Source organism: Talpa europaea, assembly GCF_964194135.1.
Source record: "Talpa europaea genome assembly, chromosome: 9".
Classification (NCBI taxonomy): domain Eukaryota; kingdom Metazoa; phylum Chordata; class Mammalia; order Eulipotyphla; family Talpidae; genus Talpa; species Talpa europaea.
The window spans coordinates 55622421-55647749 of record NC_140076.1 but is presented as its reverse complement, the minus strand read 5'-3'; the positions used below and the strand labels follow the sequence as shown (position 1 = coordinate 55647749).

Sequence of the window (25329 nt, the reverse complement as noted above, 5' to 3'; positions counted from 1 at the left end):
AATGCTAGCAGTACCCTTCCCCAAAACAGGAAGAAAGGTCCAAAAAGTTTTTTCTTAAATCTGTCAAGCTGGGGCAACAAGTGGGGGGATAGGGGAGAGTGGGAGCTATTGCTAGTTTTCCCTCTGCGCTCTAGAAATTAAAACGAAAAGCATTTGCTGTACTTGTTTTATCTTGATCCATGATTCCTGGCATTCCACATTTTCTCCCAAGCTTCCTTTGAAAACCTAAGCTCCATCCTCATCTCTATTCTACTGTATTTAGCTGCTGCAAATCATCGCCACATGATCCTTGCTGCTTCAGTGTTGATTTATCTTCACCCAAGACATGCTAGCCCTTGTTTGACAAGGCCACCTCCTCGGAAAACTGGCCAACGTATTGCCAATGGCAGTTCCTTTTCTCTCTCACAATGGTTTTCCTTCTGATTACCTGACAAACCAACATAGTTACTCTTCCCCACCCCTCATCCATCTTACCAAAGACCCAGTTCCCAGTTTCCCTCTCCCTTCCCTTAAAGGCTAGGTGAGCATTTGTATTTCTTAGAGTATGAAAGAAGACAAACGGGGCCTTCCTTGACTTAAAGGCTCCTTCTGGGATGTGGAGGCCTCCTCAGTGCTCTCCCAGCAGCATAGCCACACCGATATTTACTTCTACTGGATTGTGAACAGGAAGGCAAGGACTATGGCAGGCTAACCAAGTGTGTAAGATGTTACCTGTCACCAATTTTATCTTGTTCCAGAGGCCAGTTCATCAGTACCTGCTTCCTCTTATCGGGACAATTGAATTTGCATTTGTTCCTCTTCATCCCTAATCCCCATTCTACCCCGCAATGTTCCCTGAGGGCACTGTTATGACACACGAGGCATTTCATACATACTTGAGCAGGCTAACCCTGCCAGTGTCCTTTCCACCAATGAGAGGATAGATAGGTCACCTCATGCTGCCCTCATCCCAAGTAATTTTCATAGCCCATTACACCCAAAGTCAAAATCTTCACTCAGGTTGCAATTTACCAGGACTGTGTAGAACTCACCCTTTATACACCAGTTTTTCATTGCTCAGGAAGCCTAAAATCTTCATTCCTAACATATATACCAGAGTCAACCCAGATATTTGATTGAAACATCAAATTCCTTTTAGTCTCTGGAACTTGAGATACTGTAGTCCAAATTCATTCTTAATGGATTCATGGGACACTATCACTAATTCTCATGAAGAGTCCTTACCTTGAAAGAATTCTCCTTTTCTAGAAACCTGCAATTCTATTCACTGGGCCTGTCTTCCTTATAGGCAATAGGAAAGTCAAGCTAGTGTTATCTAGTTCTTTCATAGCCTCTCTACACCCTGTCCTGATTTCTCAAATTCTATTAATAACTTACAGCTGCAACTCACCAATGCCCTGAAGCCAGTGAAAGAAATGTCAAGCTAGGCACATTCTATTCTAGTCAACAACCCATGTTTGATTCTTGGTTTTTCTCCATCAAGCTGTTTTTCCCCACTGGATGTAAGTGTCATTTGTCCCGATATGGCTGCTCAAGCCCTCCAAAGGAGCCCTGTTTTTCCCTTCCTAGCCTGCAGAATTCATGGAAGTTCACAATATCCACTCAAGAAGGGTTGATAGGTGAACCCCTGAGTAAATCATTCTCTAGAATAATCATTCTCTAGTAAATCATTCTCCAGGAAGTTCTCTTCCTCACCCCCTAAAAAATAGATAAGCAATTTGATTGGTTAACTGATAGAAAAAAAAGTTTCTTACATCAGTCTATACCCAAATTTTTGAGAAATTAAAACTTCGTGAAACACCACATACTAAGTTAGAATAACATTTGCAATATATGCCCAAAATACTGTCCTTAATAAGGGACTTAGCAATATGAAAACTTAACCCAAGACTGGACAATTCATGAAATACATATAAATGCTCAAATTAGCAAGCACACACACACACACACAGAAACAATTAGTTGTAATCAGAGAAGGTATAGTATTAGAGAAAACTGGTATTGTAGTTGGCTCCTCTACAGCTAAGCAATATTCAATTTAAATTTGAATAAGGAATTTCACTGCTAGTAATGTAGACTTAGGAATACTATAAATACAAATTGAATGGATTCATTACAGCATTACTGAAATGGGGCGAAGGGCCTAAACGTCCTTCAGTAGGGAATTGGTAAAATCACTCTATACAACAAAAAACTGAACATGGAATCCAAGACTCCAAGAGTTTTAGGACATATCACTCCACGTTCCAAGTAGAAAAAAAATGCTAAGACGGTAACGTCATCATGGCAAACATTATTTCTCAAATTGAAACATGCCTAAAACTGGGATGGATCTTAGAATATTATGCCTTAAAAAAAGGGACATAAATATTTTACGTGGGAACAGTTACAAAAGGCTGAAATACAATCACTCTTCTAAAAAGTTAAATATACACCAAAATGCTATTACCTCCAGACAACTTTTTAAAATTACACTTGTGTTTTCATTAAATACTTCTTATTCTTATAACTGCATAGTCAATAAAACAAAATCTCACCAATTTCTTTCTAAAACGTGGGTCTAGAGACAGACACTACTAACCACTTTCTTTAACCAGTGTCTGCATCCTCCACCTTCTCTGGCACGTCTACTGATCCTTAGAACTCCAAAAAAGTAAAAAGAGATGAAACTAAGTGAAACTTGAGGATTTTAGAGTAATTAATGAAAGCAATAGATCTTCAAAATACAAAGTTTGTGTTGTAATTTTTCAGCAAACCCATTCTAAAAGTAATGAGCACTAACAGTTTGTAGTTTTAGCTCACTTTTTGCCACAATTGGTTAAGATGGGTGTTAACACCACTAGAAACTGAGATACAAACATTAACTTAACTGCAGTTCCCTAACTAGTATCTGATACTGTAGTCTGATTTTAGAGCTAACTTTTAAAATATCCTAACAATTCCTTTTGATGCAAACAACTGTGCTAGAAATTTCTATCAATTGTATTGATTCCAGTTAACTATAATTTTGCTTCCTTCCCATAAACATCTTAGACATTTCCATCATTCCTGGTTCTTGTGAAAGCTATGTAAAAACCAGGTAAATTTAAATAAGTGACACCAGGATGTATCTGGCACCCCTAAATTTGCTAATTTATCTACCCAGCTCATCTAAGCATTAAAAGATAAGGCACAGGCAATATGGGCCAGAGAAGGGAAGTAAGGTTTTTAAGGAAAATGGTAAAATGAGTATTAAAAACCATAAAAACATACCTTTTAAGTAGAAAAGTAACTGAAACAGTGTGCCCTTTTAACTGGCTCTACATTTTGCTAGTGGTTCTCATTTACAAATGGTAAAAATCATTCTTAAACTGGTTTCACTTACATTTCAATCTCATTTCTGAAACACACAAAACTTACGTGCTACCATGGGTCCCTGTAAGTCCTGAATTCAGGCCACTTTTCAATTTCCACAACTTTAAGGAACTCTTCCATGAGACCCTGGCCTTGCCCAGGCAAGAAAACATGAGGTGAAGCTAAGAATACATCCCTTGACAATTTTACCACCTACAGGTTGTAAGGACCCAAGGAAAGACGAGATTCTCAGAATAACTCTTCCCAAAGAATACATTTCATTAGAAAGGCAAGAACCACAAGCAGGGCATTTCCACTTTTCAAAAAACTAAAGACACCCTTCCAAAACTGGATGGAATTCACTATGAAACCCTATTTGTTCCTTTATTAAAAAAAAAAAATCACTTGATAAAAATGGCAATGTCTCCCTGGAGATTAGCTGGTAACATCAGCTATGTTAACCCAAGGGCAAATTTCTTGCCTCCTATCCAAGCTGCTCTTCAGAAGATCCTGCTCTTTTACCCAGAGGCAACAAAATTTCAAGGGGAAATAGGAACTAGCAAAATTTCATTTGGAAGCAGAAATCTTGATTTCATCAAACGGATTAAAGGATCATTTGCCTTCTCACACCACCATAGAAAACACTGGTTTCCTAGGTGTTTTTTTTTCCTCTCATACCTGTAATACAACTCCATACAATTGGATTCTGTGAATTTCCATTAACATTCCCTTTAGTTTACCTCCTCTGATCTACAACAGGGTAGATTTCAGAGCAGTTGCAGTTTTAAATCAATTCCAATTTTTCTTCTAAGAATCTGCAGCTGTTTTTTAAAAGAAACACACAGGCTCGCTTACAACTGGGGTATAGAATTACTTAAGTTGTTCAATCAAGAGCATATTAACAATGATCTCTTAATAACCCTTGTCCATTTTTTCATTAAAAAAACTCAGATGACTTGTAAATATTTTCATTCAGCATTACAGAATCCAAAACATTTCTCTACTTCGGTCAACCTGACTTCCAACTCTATCATTCAACTCAACGTACAGGAAGATCAGTCCAATTAACAGCTTTTGATAGTGACCTAGTACTACTCAACCAGTATCAAGGGATACCCTTATGAACAAATAGTGTGTCTGAAGCATGCACAGTATACCCCACAGGTATACTGCTTTTTTACCGTGTGACTAATGGTCAGTTAACATCGGTCTTAAAAGTAGTTTTATCCAATTCAATCTTCCCAAAACTGCTTCAGAAGCTAACTGGATTTCAACACTTAAGTGTCTTGGTAAAACATATACACATAATCAAGTTGAAACCAAACTTATCCGTAGTTTTTAAGATCTCCCTTTCTTACTTGAAAAACGTGGCATTTCATTGGAAACTCAGAATTCCCAGGAAAAGACAAATTGTCCGTCCCTAAACATTTATGTGCTTAACTCAATTCACCAATCATGGAAGGCATTATTTTCAGCTGAGACTGGGGAGCAGGGAATTGTAGGAGGAATCTACCATCTTTTTGGATGTGTCATCAGTTTCAACCACTTCTGACAAAATGCCTAAACATGCGTCCAGCAGAACTGTGTGACTGACAAAGAACATTTCATTGTGGATTATTATACCCAAGGTCTGAAACAAGGAATTCAACAAGCAAATTCCCCAAACAAAATCTGACAGTTTACCAACTAACTAAAAATTCTGGCAAAATTCTAGCTCATCAAGTATCAAGAACTAAGTTCTGCTAGAACATTTTACACAGAACATTCATTCTATGTAGATAAACTGCCACTTCTTAACAGCTTTTTGTGTTAAAATGAGAAATTAACTGTACTTAAGTTGACAGAAATATAAACACTATCCAAAGATAGTTGCCTTATTTTCCCTATTCAGTTTACCAAATAATATTTGAATATTACCCCCTTGCCTTCCACATTTCCACACCTCTAAAACACTGCTGCTAATTAAGAAATAGAACTGTTAGCAGTACCTGTTCAACAGTTTCATCACCTGGTGTGAAATTATCTAAAGATTTTTTAAAATCCATGACAATTGTCATATTATCACTACGCATTATGTTCCATGCACAAAGGTTAAGACTACGTATGGGACTAGGAAATGCTGCAATCCCCTCCAAATGGAGTGACAAACATCAGATTTAGAACACTAGGTACCTACACTGCAAACAAAAACAACTTAGTAAATTTTCTAAAGCACATGAAGTATTTCTCATCCTTCCCCTCCTCTTATAATTGACTCCCATGTAGTATAAAAAGCTAGATTCTGACCAATCCTCATTTAAGCTGAAAAAATGTAATCCTCAAAAACCATTAATTCCAACAACTTATTTACTATGTATTAAAACTTTTCTTACTTACACAATGTTCAAAATTCTCATCTCACAGAAAAATCAATTCTTACAACTGAAAAATCTTACTAAGTGCTACTAATGTGAAAATTTAGCTGCAATGGTATTGACCTTACTTTTATAGAAAATTTGTATTTTAACAGCCTCCAGAGAGTATTTGTGGCAAATTAAACTTTTGAAAAAAATATGATCTTTACTAAAAGGCTACCTCCTGATTGGAGGTCAGGTAAAAAATTTACCTTACACTTCTTCTAATTTCACTTCACATGGGGGAAGGTTTATTGTAGACCTAGAATTAGTCTTTTATTTCAAAAGTACTCATCTCGACCTGGGAAAGACTGCTTAAGTCAAGTGTCAGTGAACATTTTCTGTCAAGAGCCAGATAAAATATTTGAGACTTTAAGGACTTACATGTATCTTTTGTGGCATAGGTTTTGACCCTTTAAAAATGTAAAAGCCATTCACAGCTCAGAAACAATAAACTAGACTACAGATTGAAACTTGCTGACCCCTGGCTTATTTAACTGACATTCATTTCAAATGTAGTAAGTTTCCCCTGTGGCCAAAATCTTGATGGCTTTTAATACTTTTTACATCCTAAAAACTCTTAATCTCATTCTTTTCCTTTTTCAGTTGAATTCCTTAGTGTGAAACATCACAATCGTTTCTCATATAACCTATGAATCTGCCTACCTTAAAAACCAGCTAAAAAATCTCAAGTCTTGAGAACCCAAGCTACGCAGAAAAGTGAACCCAAATTCCTTCAAGTTGCAAACTCAGACCTGACAATTTTTCAAATAATGTCAAAAAGTTAGTTTCACTAATACTAGAGTCTGCCAAGTTTGATGAGATTATACTGCCTTTACTAGATATACTCTGCAAAGCATCCTAGTAATGAAATACTGGGCTTTCTTTCTATAGTTAACTTGGAGAGCAAGTTAGATCCTTGGCCACTTATCTACATGTTAATTTCAGGAATTTATAATGGGGTTAGAATCTATTTTCTGAGATTTACTTTCACTAGAAAGTAGAATTGCATAACTATCTCAGAGCCCCAAAATTTGCTATTCAATACTTCACTATCATTTCAACATATGTTACAATCTTACCTTAAACTCAAAATCTGTCAGTTTCTAGCAGCTTAACATTTCTCCATTTTTTTTAAAAAAAAAAGGTATTTTAATACTTGTTGTTTGGTTCCTGCTACATAATGCTTGTGCTCTTAAAAGGTGTATTTCAAAAATCCAACATCCAGTATTTGCTTTGTTTGAATCTCCCTTAATTTTCTATAGCGTAAGAGTAATACTTTTCTATTTCAGTGCCACTATCTCTAGAAGTTAGAAAAGTAACAAAATTAGAGTGAGTTCTTAATATTCCCTCCAAACTCAAACCAAAATATAAGCCCCCCCATATTTTTATGACCCTGGGGTTGCTGTGTCCTTTCATTTTCAAATATAATCATTACATGTATAGCACCTGGTGATATTGAAAAATCTTTCATCACTCCACAAGGTCTCAAAATAATGTTAACAAAAAAAAAAGAGAAATACTCTAGTCATTTCAATGCAAGCTGAAAACAAACATCAGCTCTGGCATTCCCATTTAGAAGAATCAAAGAGTACACTAAAACACTCAACCAATTAACATTATTTAGAGATCTGTATCCTTTGGGGGTTTCAGATTATACCATTTGTCAAAGGGATGGTAAGGGCATTCAGTTCAGTGTGATTATTACATTCAAAAGGCGATTTGCTAAGAAAAATGCTAATTGTCACATTAACCCTTGAAACTCATTTTACAAGACTTCAACTTTCTAACTCATTGATAGCCTGAGTTTACAAATAAGAATCCCACATAAAGTCTATGTAATATAACAGGAAAAAATGAAATGTGAGCATTATCTTGAAGATGCACACACACATCAGAAAACACATGACAATAAATGGGCTCCTATTTGATTGCTTTTATGACTTTTAAGAAGTGAGCATGAAAATAAATCTTTATTTTCAATTATTACCCACCAGTAAGAGAAAAGTTAGGTTCACAGTTTTAGCTCTTGACACAAAGTGAACTAGGAGGCAAATTAACATCCATCAGATACAACTAATGGACCAACTTTTTAAAGTTCAGGCTATCTTGAAAGCTTGCAACATACCAAATATTGCTGTATATTTTCTAGTGACAAGAATGCCAGCAGTGGCTGACAGAATTTGTGAAGCATTTTTAATAAGCAGGTGTTTTCTCTATGTTGCTAGAAATCAAGATGTTTATAAACATGTTACATGTCCAGAAACAAGTTAAGGTACTTGAAAATCTAAACACACTGATTTAGGAGTGTGTACGTTACAATCTCAAGAGGGGTCAATAGTCCATAAGGACTAAATTAATACTCGCCTCTGGGTAGCAGGTATGTTTTTAAATACAAAATTACGCTAGACATTAGCACCAGTGCAGAACATGCTCAGCATCATAAGATCCAAAATACCAGCACAAGTTTATCCATCATTGAGAACCAATTAATCTCCTTCTAAGATGTCAAACTAGTTGGCAACTAAGATTAACAAATTCAAATGAGTTAACTCTTGTACTGTAAAATTCCTTTCTTTAAGTATATGGAGAACTAACCAGCTACACAGACAATTATGATTTAAGATCTTCAATGATCTTCAATATTTTTAAGACTGGACATAACCATATGTAAGTGAAAAACTCACTAAAAATTATTAAGTGATAAAAAGGTCTTTAAAACTATAAATAAAATCCCTTTTCCTGTTTATCAATTATGTGGCAGATTGAACAAAGATCCTACAAAACCTGTTTATTTGACCTTTCTCTCCATGTATGTTTTAGTAAGTGGTGATGTTCCCAATTCAAAGAATCCATTAACTTAATTTTCCAGTGGAGGAAGAGGGAAAAGATACTTATCTTCTGTGGAACAGTTATCTATGAACTTGAACTTAAGACCAAAATTATAGCAATATAGGAAATTCAGAAACGTTAAGATTTTTGGTTTCTGTTTCATGGATGATGCTGCTGTTCCAACCTTATAAAGCGAAGCTGTCTGCTTTCCAAATACCAAAAATTATAATACTCCCCCATATCACCATACTAACCAGTGCCCTTTGGTTTCTTTAGAACAAGGAAAGGGTTAGGAGTTGATTATGGACATACAATTTTGATTTGGGACCTTTCACACACATAAATCATACCAAGTGGCCACTTATTTTACATAATGGATCGACTATTTCCCATTAGCCAAATTAATTTGTTCCACCCACTCTGCTGGAGGGAAAAACCCAGTACCCACAAAACTACTTCACTTGACAGGATATCTCTATCAACATTAAGCAGTTTAAATAAGTTTCAGCAGTAAGATGTGCAGTCTGGTTTCGGGAAGGGGAAAGCCACTCATTTTAGAAGGATAGTTGAAATTGTTAATCAATAATTTGAACCTAATGAACCATGCAGGAGCAAGAGTTAATAAATCAATGTGCTTTGAATTTGTTCAAGTACTGATATTTCTGTATATAAAGATTTAGCATATATAACAGCTTTCATGAGAAATGAAAAGATTTTTCCCCAGAAATGAAAATATTAAAACTAAGGTAAAATACATAAAGTAGTTAGTATTCCACACAGCATAAAATTTGACAAATCAAAGTTTACATGTCCCAGTAGACCATGTGTGAAAATGCAAAGCAGGTATTAAAACTATGTCCAATATTTAAAACCAGTTTGTAATTGGGGGGAACATCTAAATCCTTAATTAAAAAACACAAATGAAGTGGAAGCTTTAAACTGGTACACACTGTTCACACCTATATTTCAAGTTTGGAAATGCATATTTGCAAGCAGCAATACAAAAGTATTCATGAAGAATGCATAATCTCTGAAAATTATGAAAACATCCCTGCTACCAATACATTTCTAAATACAAAACTGACTACCATATTGTTACTTCTGTGTAGCGAGAGAAGTTCATTTTCAAAACAGATAAAATTCAGTCTTTAGGTGTGAATGGTATGAATGACAGTCTTTTTTTTTTTTTTTAATTTCTTAGTCGTTTGGGATCCTTAAGCATGCAAAACCTCAGACAGGAGGGTCCACAAAGGAACCAGGGTTGTCTTATGGCATCCAGTTAAGCCAGAGCTGGGAATGCCTCTGGGTCATCTACATCAGGAGCAGAAGCACTTGACTGAAAAAGAAACAAACCAAAATTAACAATTCTCAAATCCTGAAAACAGACTGCCAGTGTCCACATTTAGATACAACGCTAAGAAATCTTGAAAGAACTAAATAAAACTTATCAAAGCTTTTATTTAAAAAAGGCAAAATTATGGAGAAAAGGACTACAAATATTTTCTATGAGCTTTGTCTTGAATTTCTATCAAGACCTCAGAAAATATCTGGTAAGAATATAGGTTATTTTATTTTTCTAATAAGTCACAAATAGATTCACAAGGGATATGAATAAGGATTAACTCCATTCTTCAGTATATTTTCCTCACTTGCAAAATGATTGGCATCAAACTTAAAAGCAGGTCAAAAAACTAACAATTATTTAAGCAGTACCATCCATCATTGTTAGAAAGGGGCCGCAAGTGCTATTTACAGTGTAGGTACAAATACCTTTGAAAAAAGGCACTGAAAAGGCCCATGCCCACAAATTGCATTTTTTTTTTAAAAAATTGATGGCAGAGCATGAACAGAAATAAAGTACTATTACACTGCTATTAGTGACCATAAAATCTGTTAATATTAAGCTACCATTATAAACACTGACAGATTCAACATGGGTGCCCCAATTTGTATTTCATGTTTTGAGAATCCAGGACATAGCTGCTTGTAGGCTATAGGAGACAATGAAGTAAGTCAAAGTTTACCCCTAATAATGTAACATCAAATCATTAAGCTCATGGACTTTGCCTCATACACATCAAGAGTTTAAATCTTTCCATTACTAGGGCTTCTCTCTGACTAATTAAGAACTTGTTTTGTGTCACACTAGGCAAAGCATTGTGGTTTAGGGATAGCAGGCCAACAAATTATCCCAGCTCTCACAGATCAGTCTAGTAAAAAATAAAGCACAACAAAAAAGGTGTCAACAATCATATGAAATGTCACATAGGAAATTATACAACAAATACAAAGGTAATGTCCAGCTATAAATAGCAGTGAAGAATCAAAAGAAAGAGAGCAGCTGGCATTTCAGGCAGACCTTAGCAAAGGCCAAGATTTAACTTGGTTCCTTGTACCTGATTTTCATCTTCTGTAAAACGAAGATATCAATATCAAGAATTGATATAATAAAGTGGGGTAAATAATAAAGTGGGATAATTCAACTCCACTGGTAGCATTTCTCAAAATCATCTGAGTGCTTTAAAGAAAAGTATACTCCAAAATAAATGTTCTAAAAACCAAGTCTATTATTTTTCCTTCTTCTTACGTACCCAAAAGGACTTAAGTGTGGTGATTTACCCAAAGAGGCCTCAAATTTCTTAGGAAAGGGTTTAAAAGCCTTAAAATTACCTTGTCAGTCCTGCTGCCACGGTTAGGACGTCCACCACGCCCACGGCCACCTCGTCCTCCCCTGCCACCACGTCCAGGGCGGCCAAGGTCTCCAAAATTGATCTCCAGCTGAGATGTTATATCATTTGCTGGCTTCCGGAAATGATGGTCCATAACAGAATCTTCCGCATGAGCCTAAAAATTCAAGTGAAAGTCATTGGGTTAATTTAGGTAAGCAATGTAAGCACATTTCTGAATGAATTTTTTCACCTGAAAAACCCAAACACCCACCTGGTACTTTGTGTGAACAAATAAATTAACACTACAGATTATTATTAAGCTTTGGAATTGGCTACAATGATCTTAGAGGAAGAATTCAATTTTCTCTATTCCAAATTCCCCTATTTTTAAGTTGCAGGTGATAAAGGCAGTTCTCAACTAAAAGTATATAATCACCTCTAATGATGAGCTCACCCCATCTCAAACCTTCTGAAACATCATCTTTGGCAGTTGAATTTGGGTAAGTACATTTTAAATATGCCCTTCAGATTTGGATTCCAATGAGATCCTCTGATGAAAACTTTTGGATATAAGTTATGTAAAGTTTCTTCTACTCGTAATACTGAATCTCTATGTTTTATGCAGCTCAATGTCTGATTTCTTCTTGTATATTTGGAATGAACAGGTTTTTAATCTCAGGATATTTATTTCAAGTGCATTTTATTTTTCTAAATTCACATATCCTCTTGACTATGTTCTTTCTAAGTAACACATAAATTAACTAACCTTTTAAGTACAAATATATTTCTGTATTTATACACATGCTTTCACCACTTTAATCATCTCATACCCAAACTGCCACCCCTTAGAGCCATGCCAAATCAATTTACATAGGATCTTTTTAAAATATTAATTTCAGAGGCTCCTTGGTGGCACAAGGGGTTAAGCACCGCACTATGAAGCAATGCGCAGCCTCTGCAGCACGAGTTCTATCCCCGGATGGCCAGGGAGCAACCCACATGGTGAAGACCTCTCCTGTCTTGCCCGCTGCTCTCCTCAGCAATGTATTTCAGTCAGTCTGCCTGTTCTGTTCCCCGCTCTATCTCTGGTGAATCCTCTCACCACCCCCACCCCACATCTCTGGCCTGTACCCTAGCTCTTGTATGCATAAATAAATAAATCTTTAAAAAAATATTAATTTTAAAGGAGCCCAAAGCAAACATAAATGTAAATCCACAAAGCCACTAACAAGTGAAAAGTCAATTGTAAATACTAATTGCCTAATTTTTAAGTTTGCTATTGCAAAGCAATGGTTATCAACTATTAGCAGTTTTTAAGTTTCACTCAGAAGCAAAAAAGCAGACAAACTACTGAAACAACTTGAAAGTTTTACTACAATAAAGAGGAACTATGGATGTTCAAAGCACATACCTATCCTTTAAGGGAATTAGGATAAAATTTGCAGTTTTTATTCTAGAGTAGTGAATAAAAAAAAGAGTAAGGTCTTGAGTGTGTCACTAACAATGTTAACTCAATTCTCCATTCTAAAAAATTTTTCTTCTTTTTCCTACCACTTTATGTTTGCTGTGAGGATGAAGATACATAAAAGAGCACTTTAAAGTATGGTATCAACCAACTTTATGATATGGCCATGTAGGCCAATTAAGATCAAATTTAAGTATTCACATCACAAAGGCACATTAACTGTATAAAAGTCCAAACATAGAAAAGTGGCTTAACAGCCTTTTGGTTCTTTGCACAGCACCTTATAAAAGGTGCCCAAAGGGAGCCAAAGAGAAAATGATCCATTTTCTAAGAAAGACTGTTATGATGTGAAAGTACCAGCAATGTTCAATATAAGAAATATTGGAGAACTATCAATCGTAAGAACTCAAGGACCCAAAATTGCACCTGATGGCCTCAAGCGTTGTGTTTTGAAGTGAGCTTTGCTGACCTTCAGAATGAACTCACATTTAGAAAATTCAGGGCAAAACTACCTAACTTTCATGACATAAATCTTACCCAAGATAAAATGTGCCCTACAGTCAAAAAGTGGCAGACCATGATTGAATATGTCAAGACTACCTATGGTTACTTGCTTCATCTAGTCTATAACCATCAGATTTGGAAAACCTCTCATGCTTAGCACCAACAGGCTCGCCAAATCTGGAAAAAAGATAATGGAAATCATAACCCAAGAGGTGTAGAAAAGTGACTTGAAAGAGGTGGTCAATAAACTGATTCAACAGCATTGGGAAACACAGAAAAGGCTTGCCAATCTATTTTACCCTCTTCATGAAGTCTTTGTTAAGTAAGTAAAAATGCTGAAGAGGCCCAAGTTCGAATTGGGGGAACTTATGGAGCTCATGATGAAAATTCATTCACTAAAGGTGAATGAACTGATGGATATGAACCACCAATCCAAGGTTCTGTTCAAAATTCAGACTTTCAAAGCTGACAAGTAAAATGTCTCATTTGTCTATAAAAAAGGTGGCTTATTAATGAAAATGTACTGGTTTCAAATCACTTGTCATCAATTTTAAATTTTCAAACATTTCTAATTATAAATATCACCATATAGAAGTTATTTCTGAAAAGCTCAATTTATATTATAAGTATTTATTTATAATACTGGAATGCCTACCCTGATGTCTCCTGAATGCATAAAGTGGTTTCAGGTATTAAGAAAATCATCTAAAATTGAAATCAGAAGTTTGCGTCTGTCTTGTTCTGGGACAAAATAATTGTCTCAAAATGCCTAGGTAATTATTTTGCATATCAACCTGAACAGTTTAATAATCAGAACACATGAACAATTTCCCCAAGATGAACTTTTAAGGCTTTTTAATCAGAAAACAAAATTTATCTGCAGTAACTATGAAAAATAACCAACTCCTCTTATGAAATGTTTTTTTCCTACAGGATTTGACAATGTCCTTATATTTTATTTTTATGGAGTCAATGTTAAAAAACAATCTTTAAACCTAGAAAAGTATTTCTCAACTTAAATTCTTTTAAAATGTTTACATCTATGTTTCACAGCCACTTCGTTTAGAAAACGTAACTAGTCATTAAAAATTTATTACAAGTTTGCCTTCATAGCATTTCAATTTAACTTTATGATTAAAACCTCATGCTTACACAACCACTAGAAGAATGAAGCACTGGACCATTCCTCTAAGAATGTACCCTAACACCTAAGAAGCTACTGAATCAAAAGCCATCAACCACCATGTCTTTTTCAAATATTTCCATAAGTTTCCAAGTTTCTCTGGTCTTTTACAAGACTTCCTCAGTAAAGAAGGATACTACCTTTACTGAAAAGTCCTGACCATAGGTCTGACCTGTACCCCAATTCTTGTATAAATAAATCTTTAAAAAAAAAATATATATATATATAGCATAGAAAGGCAGTTTTAAAAGATGAATACTAAATGAAGTCATTTATTTTAGGTTAAATCACATAAAAAAGGCCTACCTCTCAAAATAAGTCTTTTATTCCAGGCTAGGTCACTATTTTTGTTAGGCAGGACTAAAAAATATTATCACAACTCTGAAAAAAACCTACTATCAGTTTTAAAGGAAATTAAAAACTGTCACATTAAATAAAATTATTGACTGAACTAAATTTCTTGGAATATATAATAATGCCAGGTATTTTCCTTTCTGAGCAATTTATCTGCCCCAATGAGCCTATGTAAAACTTTCCTTTTTTATAGATTATCCCTGTGAAACTTTTAGACAAAAATTATAAATACAACCAAAACACATGTGAACATTTTCAAACACAACAGAACAATTTTTACCTCTTCACTCTTTGACTTATGAAGAACAAACCCCTTCTTCCACTGTCCATCAGCACCTTCATTTGGTTTTCGGATATTAAATTCTACTTTTGCTCGGTCCTTATTTTGAATAGCCTTCCATTCATCCAAAGTCATCTCTTTTGGACCCTCTTCCTTTACTTCTTCAACTTCATTCTCCCTGTGAAACATGTTAAGTTTTACACCTGGTCAGGGGCTGATAAAATCTATGTAATTTTAGGATTATTAATAAGGAAATTAACCTTGGCTGGTTGGTAAATGTTTAGAGATTATCCAAGGGCAAGAGGATGTTTTCATTGTAACCCAATGGCTAACAGGAAAGTTTGGGTAACTGAAAAATACACAATTCACCTTCATAAACTTTTAAATGACCACTGTGTCAGTAGTACAATTTGAATGTTACTGTACATACCTCACAAACCACAGTACTTTGTTTTAAAAACTGCACTGTCACGTGGTTGAAATCTTGGCCTAACTTCTAACACACTTTAAATGCCCTTAACTTCCCACAATATGTAACTCACAACATATCTGAAAGTCATGATCTAGGATGGCTGTGAGCAACCAAGTTTCATACTCTGGAATTTAATAAAGAACTGTTTCTCTATTACTCATTTCAGAAATTAACATTTAAGGCAAAAGTACCTTAAAAGTTTCTACAAATCCAACTTGCATATGAATAGGGGACTACAATTTCACTAATAATGGAATTCTCCACAAGCACAATGATTTTGATACCTAGTATTAGTTATTTTCAAATATAATTCACAGGTTTTAACTGTGTAGTATCCTTTTCCCTTTTTACAGAAATAACACAGGCACAGGCATTCATTATTTTATCATAATCTCAAAACCCAATAGTCACTAAATAAGCATTTGCTATTTTCAGAGCTCTGGATCTTTCCAAAGATAGCAGGTGATTCAGTTAGCCTTGGAGCTCAAATATCTCCCTTTTCATGCTACTCTTTACTGCTTCGCAAATTTGATTTAAAACTTCCTATAGGAAGCTGACAATGAATTTACAAGAGCTATCAAGTCCAGTCATCTTTCACAGGATGAGAAAATTAAGTATCAAAAACAGGTCCGGGTTACTCGTAAGTTATGACATAGCCAAGTATAGAACACTGCATACCTGTATCACATCATGAATCCATGATACCTACCTTCAAGGTGTGCACTAAGAATCAAATGAGAAAGAAAGGTTCTGGATACCATATGTAAGCAAGTTAAAGTTATCAGAAGTGCTTCTGGAATTTCTATTCCATATACAAGATATGATACTATTTGTTCAGACACTCTACTACTCTGGAGTAAAGCTAGATTGCTCTAATGTCATCAAGATGTATTTTAGGCCAAATAACCAGTTTCATCCCTGGGTCCAAAAATAACAATTTGTTTCCAATTCTCTACCAACATGTCATATCTCTCTGGTATTATAATCTTTGCAGGTCATTCTAAAGGTGACTGAAACATGGGCTCTTTAAATTCATCTATTACAATTTTGTTTACCAAATAAAAATTTTGATTCCAGCTTCATTTAAATGAACTGTTAAGTACCCTAAGTTCAACACATCACTTGACACCATATACTTTTATTTACTCCCTTGAACAGTTAATCGATTCTTTATATCAACAAACCTGCGGACAATGAAACTCCTATCATTCTTAGAGAAGAGGTAAAGTTTAGAAAGCATCTCCGTCCACCTCCATATTGATTTGAATGTGCCCTTGTTAAGAATTACTGACCTAAATAACCTGTAATCCAAGACTTTAAACCACAATACTGAAGAAATGACTGGCCTTTAACTTTGACTTGGGTTGGTAGTAATAGAGGCCAGCATTAAGTTACTTCTGTCAGAATAATTTGAATCTTTAAAACTAACCCAACCTGTAACACATGAAAACCTCAAAACAAAGCCTTCTACTTAAAAATTCAGAATACGTAAACGATTAAGAAACAAGTGAACCTATATTCTAGTCTTTGCTTTCAAACATTTAAAACAAGTCAACAATGCTATGTTCCAAATTCTATGTTTGTGGAAAAAACTTACGAAATAGAGACATTTTAAGTCACATCTTCTAATTTTAGTGTCCCACAGTAAAAAGTGTAGTTTTAAAGTGTCTCAAGTACTCTGAAGTGAATCCCAACTAAACATTGCAAACCATTCGGTCTAATTTTTTAAAAACCCCAATTTCAACTTCTAGTTCCCACCTATTTGATCTGGACAACCATCTCATCATCTCTACCAAGTAAAGCAATTAGATAAAATACATGACACCTGTGCCTCCCTGATGGCGCAAGGGGGTAAGCACCGCACTATTAAGCAATCTGAAGCCTCTGCAGCACGAGATCAATCCCCGCCAGGCAGGGAGCAAGGCACATGGTGCAGCAGACCTCTCCTGACTCGCCCGCTGCTCCCCTCAGCAGTGTATTTCTGTATTTCAGTCAGTCTGCTCCCCACTGTCTCTGGTGAATCCTCTCACCCCTGGCACCCCCCGCATCTCTGGCCTGTACCCCAGCTCTTGTATGCATAAATAAATCTTCAGCGCCCCACCCCCCCACCCCCAGTGATACAGCGGTTGAGCACTGGGCTGCGAAGCTGCCCGCGCAGCCTCTGGAGCACTGGTTCGATCCCCGGCCACCAGCAAGAGTCCTATGCGGCGCACTGCTCCCCTCAGAAGTGTACTTCATCGGTCTGCCTATTCTGTTCCCTGCTCTGGCTCTGGTGAATTCTCTCACCCTCCTGCGCTTCTGACCGTACCCAGTGCTTGTATAAATAAATCTATCTTTAAAATAAAAATCATTAAAAAAAATCTTCAAAAAACAGAAACAAAAAACATGACATCCTATTTTTAATTCTTCATTCTCAGGTTAAACTAGCTAAATTTTGTTGAGCTAACAGGTTTTTTCCTCATCTTTTTAAGGTGACTGATAATTTCAAATAGACATTTTTATTTTTCAACCATTAAAGCCCAAAATACACATATAAAGTCTGTCTCTAAATCGGTATTATTTGAGGAGCTGAGTTACAATAAATTTCTCTTTGAAAAGTCATCTAATAATAACATCAAAGGTTCTTTTCTCAGTAAATACCCAAGTTTCCTTCAACGCTGGAGTATCACCACATTGTATTAAACTACGTACTTATTTTCAGTGTCTGCCACTGGATGTTCTTCACCTTCAGGTGTTTCCTCAGTCACATTTGATTGATCCAAGTCACTGCAATTATAAGATATTTGTTTCTGAATGTATTTTGGGGACTCTCTAAGGAAAGAAGAAAAAAGAAAGGCATCTAGGTCCATTTACATGTAGCTGAAGGATTCTTTATACAAAAAGTTGTTTTTTAAAATCCTTACATTCCTAAAGGTCTTTTCCTACTAAAATTTACTCTCTAGTAACTTCTAGGAGAGAATAATTTTAAATTGTATACTGATTAAGTTACAGTTCAAGTACTTAACTCATAAAATAGACAAAGGAGTTCTAAAACAATCTCGCCAGCATATCAAATTTTTTAGGATCAACAGCTAGACTAGTGACACTCATTAATGACTTTCAAAAAAAAAAAATCACAATACTCAAATAACTTTAATATAGAGTTTTGGGAAAAACTAATATCCATGAGAAGAAAATTATCACTGAGTACAGAAAAACTGGTTATTAGGTACATTAAAACCTGAATATATTCAAAAACACATTATAAGAATGCCAAGAGGAGAGCATTCTTTCTTGTCCCAAATAAATTTAGTAGTTATGGGTTAATGCCTAGTTGGTCCCTAGTAAGAAACAGAATCAATTTTGTTAAAAGTATTTTTTAAAAAATCAGAATACCAACGTTAATTCATCTTTGACAGTTCCCCAGTTGTGAGATCCGCTACCTCCACGTTTGTCCTCATGCTTCAGGCCACTATAATGTGAGAAAGAACTAACAAAACTGAGTTAACATAATACTCTTTAGTTCTAGAAATTCAAATTTTATTTTACTAAAGAAGGAAAATAAAATATAAAATGTATTAAAAACCAATATAAGACTTACGATCTATCACTTCCACTATGCCTATCAAATTCACGTTTGCCACGAGAATCAAATCCATCTCCTCGGCCCATTCCACGTCCACGGCCTCCTCGGCCTCTTCCAAGACCACCGCGGCCTCGGATAGGCCGGTCAATAATCGGTCTACAACAAAGAAAAAATATATACTTCTCAGGGTTAAAATAAAAAGGGGTGGTGAATACCGAAAGACTCAGAAATACAGGAACAGTTACTACTTCATAACCTAACTGCTAAAGACATGTTTTAGATAAGTCAAAACAGGCTATATTTCCAAGCACAAAGGAAATCAGAGCATGAAAGCTCCCACAAACAAGAAAATTATTTTGGTGTTCTCTAAAACTTTACTACTGGTAATACTTTTTCATTGTTATTCACTGCACGTTATAATGCAGATAAACTATTTACCAATTCACCTGAAGATTAAAATTGGCACACATAACCTGCATATAAAACAGTATTGCTTACATAAACAATTACCCAATAGAACTGTTCTAGAAACTCAACATCTGGTGACAGTAAGGAAAAGAAATTGGCTATCAATTCAAATGAAGTTTCCATATAAGAAATCTATGTTTAAACACCAAAAACTGCCTGCAGAATGTTTGAACCTTAACAACAAACAATTCACGTGTTTCTTTGAGAACTATTATAACCAGCCACCCTGCTACCTGACACATATACCCAGTCTATAGCTTTGTGTTAATATGTGACTACAAACTGACAAAACATTAAGATATTTTTAAAAATCTTGCCTATCAACTGAAAATTCTCCTCCTTCACCCTTTTCTTCAAGTGGCTTTTCGAATCGTCGTTCACGAGGTGGTCGCCTTTCTGGTCTCCTATCAATTATTTTCCCTTCACCCTGAAGTTGCTGATCAGGTCTTCTTCCAACACGTCTTATTCCTAAAATGACAAAAAACCCAAATAAGTTATTTCTATAAAAAAAAAATAGGCTTAATTATAAGAGAAAAAAATGTTGACACACTTTCAGTCTACTAAAAAGCTCTTCCTGTTTGTACCCAGGCAAACACTGGATATCTCTAAAGTGTAACAAAGTACTTTATAAGTGGTAATTCATCTGGACAGTCATTATTCCCCTTGCTTTTTAAGGTACCAATCTCAACTTAAAATTCTAAATTTAAAGAACTTTTTAGGCAATGATATATTTTGACTTTAAAAGATAAAAATGAGATAACCAGTCTCCAGTCATACAAGCAAGCCCATACATTCACCAGAAAAGGACCCCTCAATAAAATAGTGAAGGCCACACTACTCTACATTATCTGGAAGGGGAAAAAAATGCAATGAGAAAAAAAAAATGCAGTAGTTTTATGAAATTATAGACTGAAAGGAAAACAAAGGGCACTTTGAGTTACATTTCTATAGTTTTAAAGTTATTTAACCAGAAAAGAGTACCATCTCCCTCTTCTACTACATTTTTACACATATGCAGGCAAACACACACAGGCACACAGCACACCTAACTTAAAAATATACTACTATTCCTATGCAGTCACTAAGAAATGGTCTAATTATTTTATGGTGGACAGCTTTTTTTTAGTTTGCTTTTATAAGCATGTTTCCAAAAAAATCTTTAAAAACCACATATATACACAATAAAGTAATAGGTCAGAAACAGGAGCTTGAGGTACTAAGTGGTGGCTGAAACATTTATTAATTTCTCCCCGGAGGCCCTTGGTGGCCTTAAGAATAAGGAGATTGATGTAGTATAATAGGTGACTGTAAAGTATCAGGTATGCTTCAAGTTTACAGGCTTGGTATTCCCAAACCACAATTCTGACAAAGTCAACAAGTTGCTTAGGAACTGGTTTTTATAACACACAATCTTAAGTTGGTTCACCCTAGTTCTAAAAAATTGAAACACCATCAGGGCATAGCCAAGTGTTCAGATGCTTGTAAATGAAGTTAAACAGTAAATACCAAACTCTGAAATGAAAATGTAAGGCCGGTTTAACATAAACTCTCAGGATAGACCACAAGAGTCAGTACATACACCAATGCATTTTACATAAATTTCATCAGAAGTATAGTGTATTAGGGTGGAGCTATGGAACCAGCATTATAATGATATCCAAGCCAAACACACCCAAATGAACAATGGCTTACTTCCCCACCCAATACCCAGTATTAGGCTTACAGAATCTAAAAAACTTAAATTCACCCAATGAAAAAATGACTGACATGTTAAAACTCCAATCTTTTATTTGTCTATCTTGCAAGTTCACTTGATTTTCACTGGATTCCAGGCTTAAATATTAGAAAACATATACCTCTTTGGTTTAGTGTCATCTCAAGTTCTTCGAATGACAGAGGCGCCTCAAAAACGAATTCATTAGAACACAACCATTAAATACACACCTAAGATGTATCTAACATATATCTAACATATATGTATATATCCATAGTGTGTGGTAGAGTAAGACTGGTGGCTTTTCTGGTTAAATAGCTTTTTAAAAGTATGGGGATGTAATCTGGAGTGCCTAATCTGGAGAGTCATCAATCTAGAATTTTCTGCCAAAACCTATGCTATATTCAAAAGTAAAGATCACCAGATCAGGTAACAATCCTTGTCACTTCAAGCAGCAGGAACTTTGTTTACAGGTCTATCTATCCCCATACCCTGAGCACTCACTGACAAGTAACAGGATCTCAAAAGGAATATTTGACTCAACATTTCCCCTATAACTATAAGCTTGCATTTTATGCAATTTAAGATTAAGAAAAGCTGATCTAAGGAAAAAGTACTGAAAGTTAATAGAGGTTTTCCCAAAGACTACTGAAAGGTAAACTCAATGCTAATTATAAACTTATGAAATTAACTCCTTATCTTTGTTACTTAAAATATTAGTTTCCAGGTGAGACCTTATTTCAAAAGTGAGCTTTATGATCAAAGCAACTAGGGGATTTAAATCATGTTTCATGCTCTTAACATTCAAAATGGGTGAACACATCTACCTGGTACATTTACACTTGAGACTATTTTTCTTGTGTTTTCTTTGGATTAATGTAATCAAGTTGGTAAACTGGACATACTTTAATTACACAAGCCAGGATTAACACAGAAATTAAATGACTTAGTCAATCGTGTCTCAGGCTGTCATAAGGCTTAGTTGACTGAATGTGTTCACGCTTCCTAATACCCTAACCTTGCTTCTCCCCATCCTGTAATTTTTATACAGTAATTCTTTGTTTTTACTCATCACCTGGAATTTCATTCCAAGTCATACAAAAATCCTTTATTAAAAAAAGTAACTAAAACCTAAGGTAATTATTCTAAGTTGAATGCTATCAAACTCAACTAGAGCCAAGGAGAGAACTCCTTTCAAGAGCACGTGGCAGGAAAGGGTAAATCCAACTTTCAAGCTGTAAAAGCAAATTAAAGGTTCAGAGCCTTCCATACTACAACCCACTTGCTACTGAACGACCATGCACCCTTTCTCCCAGCTCTTTTGCCTCTCCATCCACCACAAAACAAGCCAGTCCCTAGAACCTAAAAATCAAAGTCGAGTCAATCCACGGAGGCTTACAGTGCTCTGGAAGCAACTATTACCCGCCAATGAAACCCTGACCACGCTTCACGCACATGTGGGGGGAAAGGCTAGTCTCAGCGTGCTAAGGTTATGACAGCCTCTGCATTCGCTTCACCACGAGGCTTAGGCCAGACACTCCACACCACATGAAACAGTGAACGCGGGTGTTAGGAAGAAACGAGAGCGCTCCCCAGGTCATTCCTGCAATAACCAGTGTTCGTTCAGAATTTCCGTTTCTGCAAAACTGAGTGTGGCTAAGTTTCTCTCCTTCCCAACAGCAAGTTAGTAAGTTTATCATAGCTGGTGTGTGTGTGTGTGTATGTGCGTGCGCGCGCGTGTGTGCGAAGAGAATGAGAGAACAAAGCACATGTGGCACCTAAAACGGCAGCTTACCCCACAATATAATAACTTCAAACATGTAAGCAGCTTAGGTGTAAACTCTGACCCCCGGCTCCGCGCCATCGTGGGACAAGATGGCAGAACAGAAGCCTAAAAGACAGAACAGCATCTCAAAGGAACACGCCGAGGGAAAGCTTGGAGCAGGAAGGCGCGGTGGATCGCAAGCTTCCCGCAACTACGAAAGCTTAAGCGAGAAACTAAGCTCCCCGAACCCTCAGTCCATGCGCTCGCCCGCCCAAGAATCCGGCGGGAAGGCAACAGCCTCCCAGGATCCCAAGCACGCTCCGGGAGCAGCTCCTCTCCGGACCGCGCTTCTCGGCTCCGCAGCTGAGGCGGGAAGGGGGTGGCTCCAGGATCCTCGCAGGCGGTGGTTTGAACTTGGAGCTACCACGCTCCCAGCTCCTTCGCAGAACCTGGCCTCGGTCGCGTGGGAGAAACGTGGGGAAAGCGGGGGCAGTTTCCCGCGGACCCTCCGAGGTCCAGAAGCAAGCGGTATCCGCAAGTCCCCTCACGCCTTCCCTCCACACTGGGTTTACCCCCCACCTTCCACCACAGCTTTACCTTCTTTCTTCAGCGCCACGGGCGGCTGCGTCTCCTCTTTCTTGTCAACCACGCCAACGCTGGGAGGCAGTGGGTTCTTGCGGTCTTTCTGGGACTCTTTACGCAGCTGTTTACCTGCCGCGTTGGAGTTGGTCTGAGCTGCGGCCTGAGCTGCGCTCTTGGACCCAGGGCCCCCAACGCCGCCCCCGCCGGCTTCTTTTTTCTTGTTCTCTGCTGCCTTCAACACCTCGAAGGGGTCCGATTCGTCGTCAAATAACTGGTCGAATCGGTTGGTGACCACGCAGCCGAAGCCTTCCTGTAAGTGGCCAGGCATGATGGTGGCTCGGCGGCGCGTTCCTCCACGGATTGCAGCGGGCCGCGCCAAGCCAAGAGCGCCTGCTTCAGCTCTTCCCACAAGATGGCCGGGCCGAGAGAGGGGGGCCGTCTTCTCTTCCGGCGCCAGACACACATCCGGGATCGGCCAGCGCCGCACGGCACCATGGGGTATGTAGGCCAAAGTCGCTTCTCCCGAGCCAACTCCCGGTGATAGGACTACAACTCCCAGAATGCATGGCGCTACAACTCTTCGCGCGCGCCTAAGAGGCGGGACCTCACCGAGGGCGTGGCGCGTGCGAGCCGAGGGAGGGGATGAGCCGTGGTGGGCGGAGTCTTGCCACCTGCTCTTCGCCACCCTTGTGCTCTCGCTGTTTAGCTGCCCTGAAAACCGGAAAACGTGACTGCGAATTTCGCTCGGGAAAGTTCTCTGTCTTCGGTTTTATTTTCCCCGCCTCTAGCAGGGCTAACTTTCCCCACCTTTTCAGGAGGGTCAAGGTGACTCCGGTATCTTACAACTGGAAGACTCAAACTTCCGGGGCTGGGGGGAGTGGGGGGGGAAAGGGGGTGTGGGGGGGTTTACTGAGGTGCTGCCCTGGCCTCGCGGAGGCTCCCTGCGATGTTTCTAGTCCCTGGCTGCTCAGTTGCTAAAGTCGCCCTTCTGCACGCCCAATAATGAATCGAGACTCTTCTGTTAAATGCGAAGTGAAATACGCTTCCTCTGGTGGGCACCTTGCTACTCCGGGTAGCAGAATTAATCAAAAAGACAAGTTACACTATCACGTGGTGGTGGTGTGCACCTTTCCCTGGCGAGAAATGCCGGGTCGCGACGGCTGCTTTAATTGCTGTTAACTCCTGACAGTGCAGCACTAGACACTAGGCAGCCCTCTCTGTACAAATACTTTAGCACCTGGCAAGCCAAGGATTAGATGCTAGGAAAAGTGCGCACAAGAAATAACATTTTAGAGAAGCTACGTGTATAGCGTGCTGAGGGATGTAGTGAGGGGTGGAAAATATCAGAGATCGGTCATTACTGAAAGCTTTGATATGAGTTGAAAATATTAAGCCTATTAAGGTAATACAGTATCAATGCATATGTTAAAGCATATTTGGTAATGTTAAGTATTTATATCACAAAAAATTCATTTACAATAAAAAATGCTTTTGTACCACGTGCTGTGAATAACCTTAATCTCAACAAATTGTTAGATAGGTAGTTTCACCTTTTCACAGATGACTTACCAAATTCACCAAGCGTTAATCCAGACTTCTAACTCCATGCTGAGACTGTTGACATCCAGTCTAGCCAAACTGTCTTAGAGAATTATATTAATCAATTTCTAATTCTTAATGAGATTTGGACATTGTATGTCAGTCAGGTCGGGTGTGTAAGGTAGCAGAATGTAGTGTCATCAATTTCTGA

The 25329-nt window shown here is 37.3% G+C and overlaps 1 protein-coding gene across 4 annotated transcripts; it reads right to left on the bottom strand.

The window, feature by feature from the left end:
* Positions 1 to 9672: 9672 nt before the first annotated feature.
* SERBP1 (SERPINE1 mRNA binding protein 1) lies at positions 9673 to 24282 on the bottom strand (the record flags this gene model as incomplete). 4 transcript variants are annotated; one of them, XM_084241781.1, is made up of 8 exons in its annotated part: positions 9673 to 9894; positions 11229 to 11402; positions 15014 to 15191; positions 18177 to 18296; positions 18865 to 18954; positions 19066 to 19206; positions 19836 to 19986; positions 23595 to 24282. In XM_084241781.1, 8 exons carry the CDS (start codon positions 23905 to 23907, stop codon positions 9838 to 9840), a joined length of 1224 nt encoding a protein of 407 aa, XP_084097907.1. In that variant the 3' UTR covers positions 9673 to 9837. The 4 variants fall into 4 exon arrangements, with proteins under 4 accessions (XP_084097907.1, XP_084097905.1, XP_084097904.1 ...); XM_084241779.1 differs by having other exon boundaries at positions 18177 to 18251; positions 23595 to 23907; XM_084241778.1 differs by having other exon boundaries at positions 18865 to 18936; positions 23595 to 23907.
* Between the last annotated feature and the right edge of the window lie 1047 nt (positions 24283 to 25329).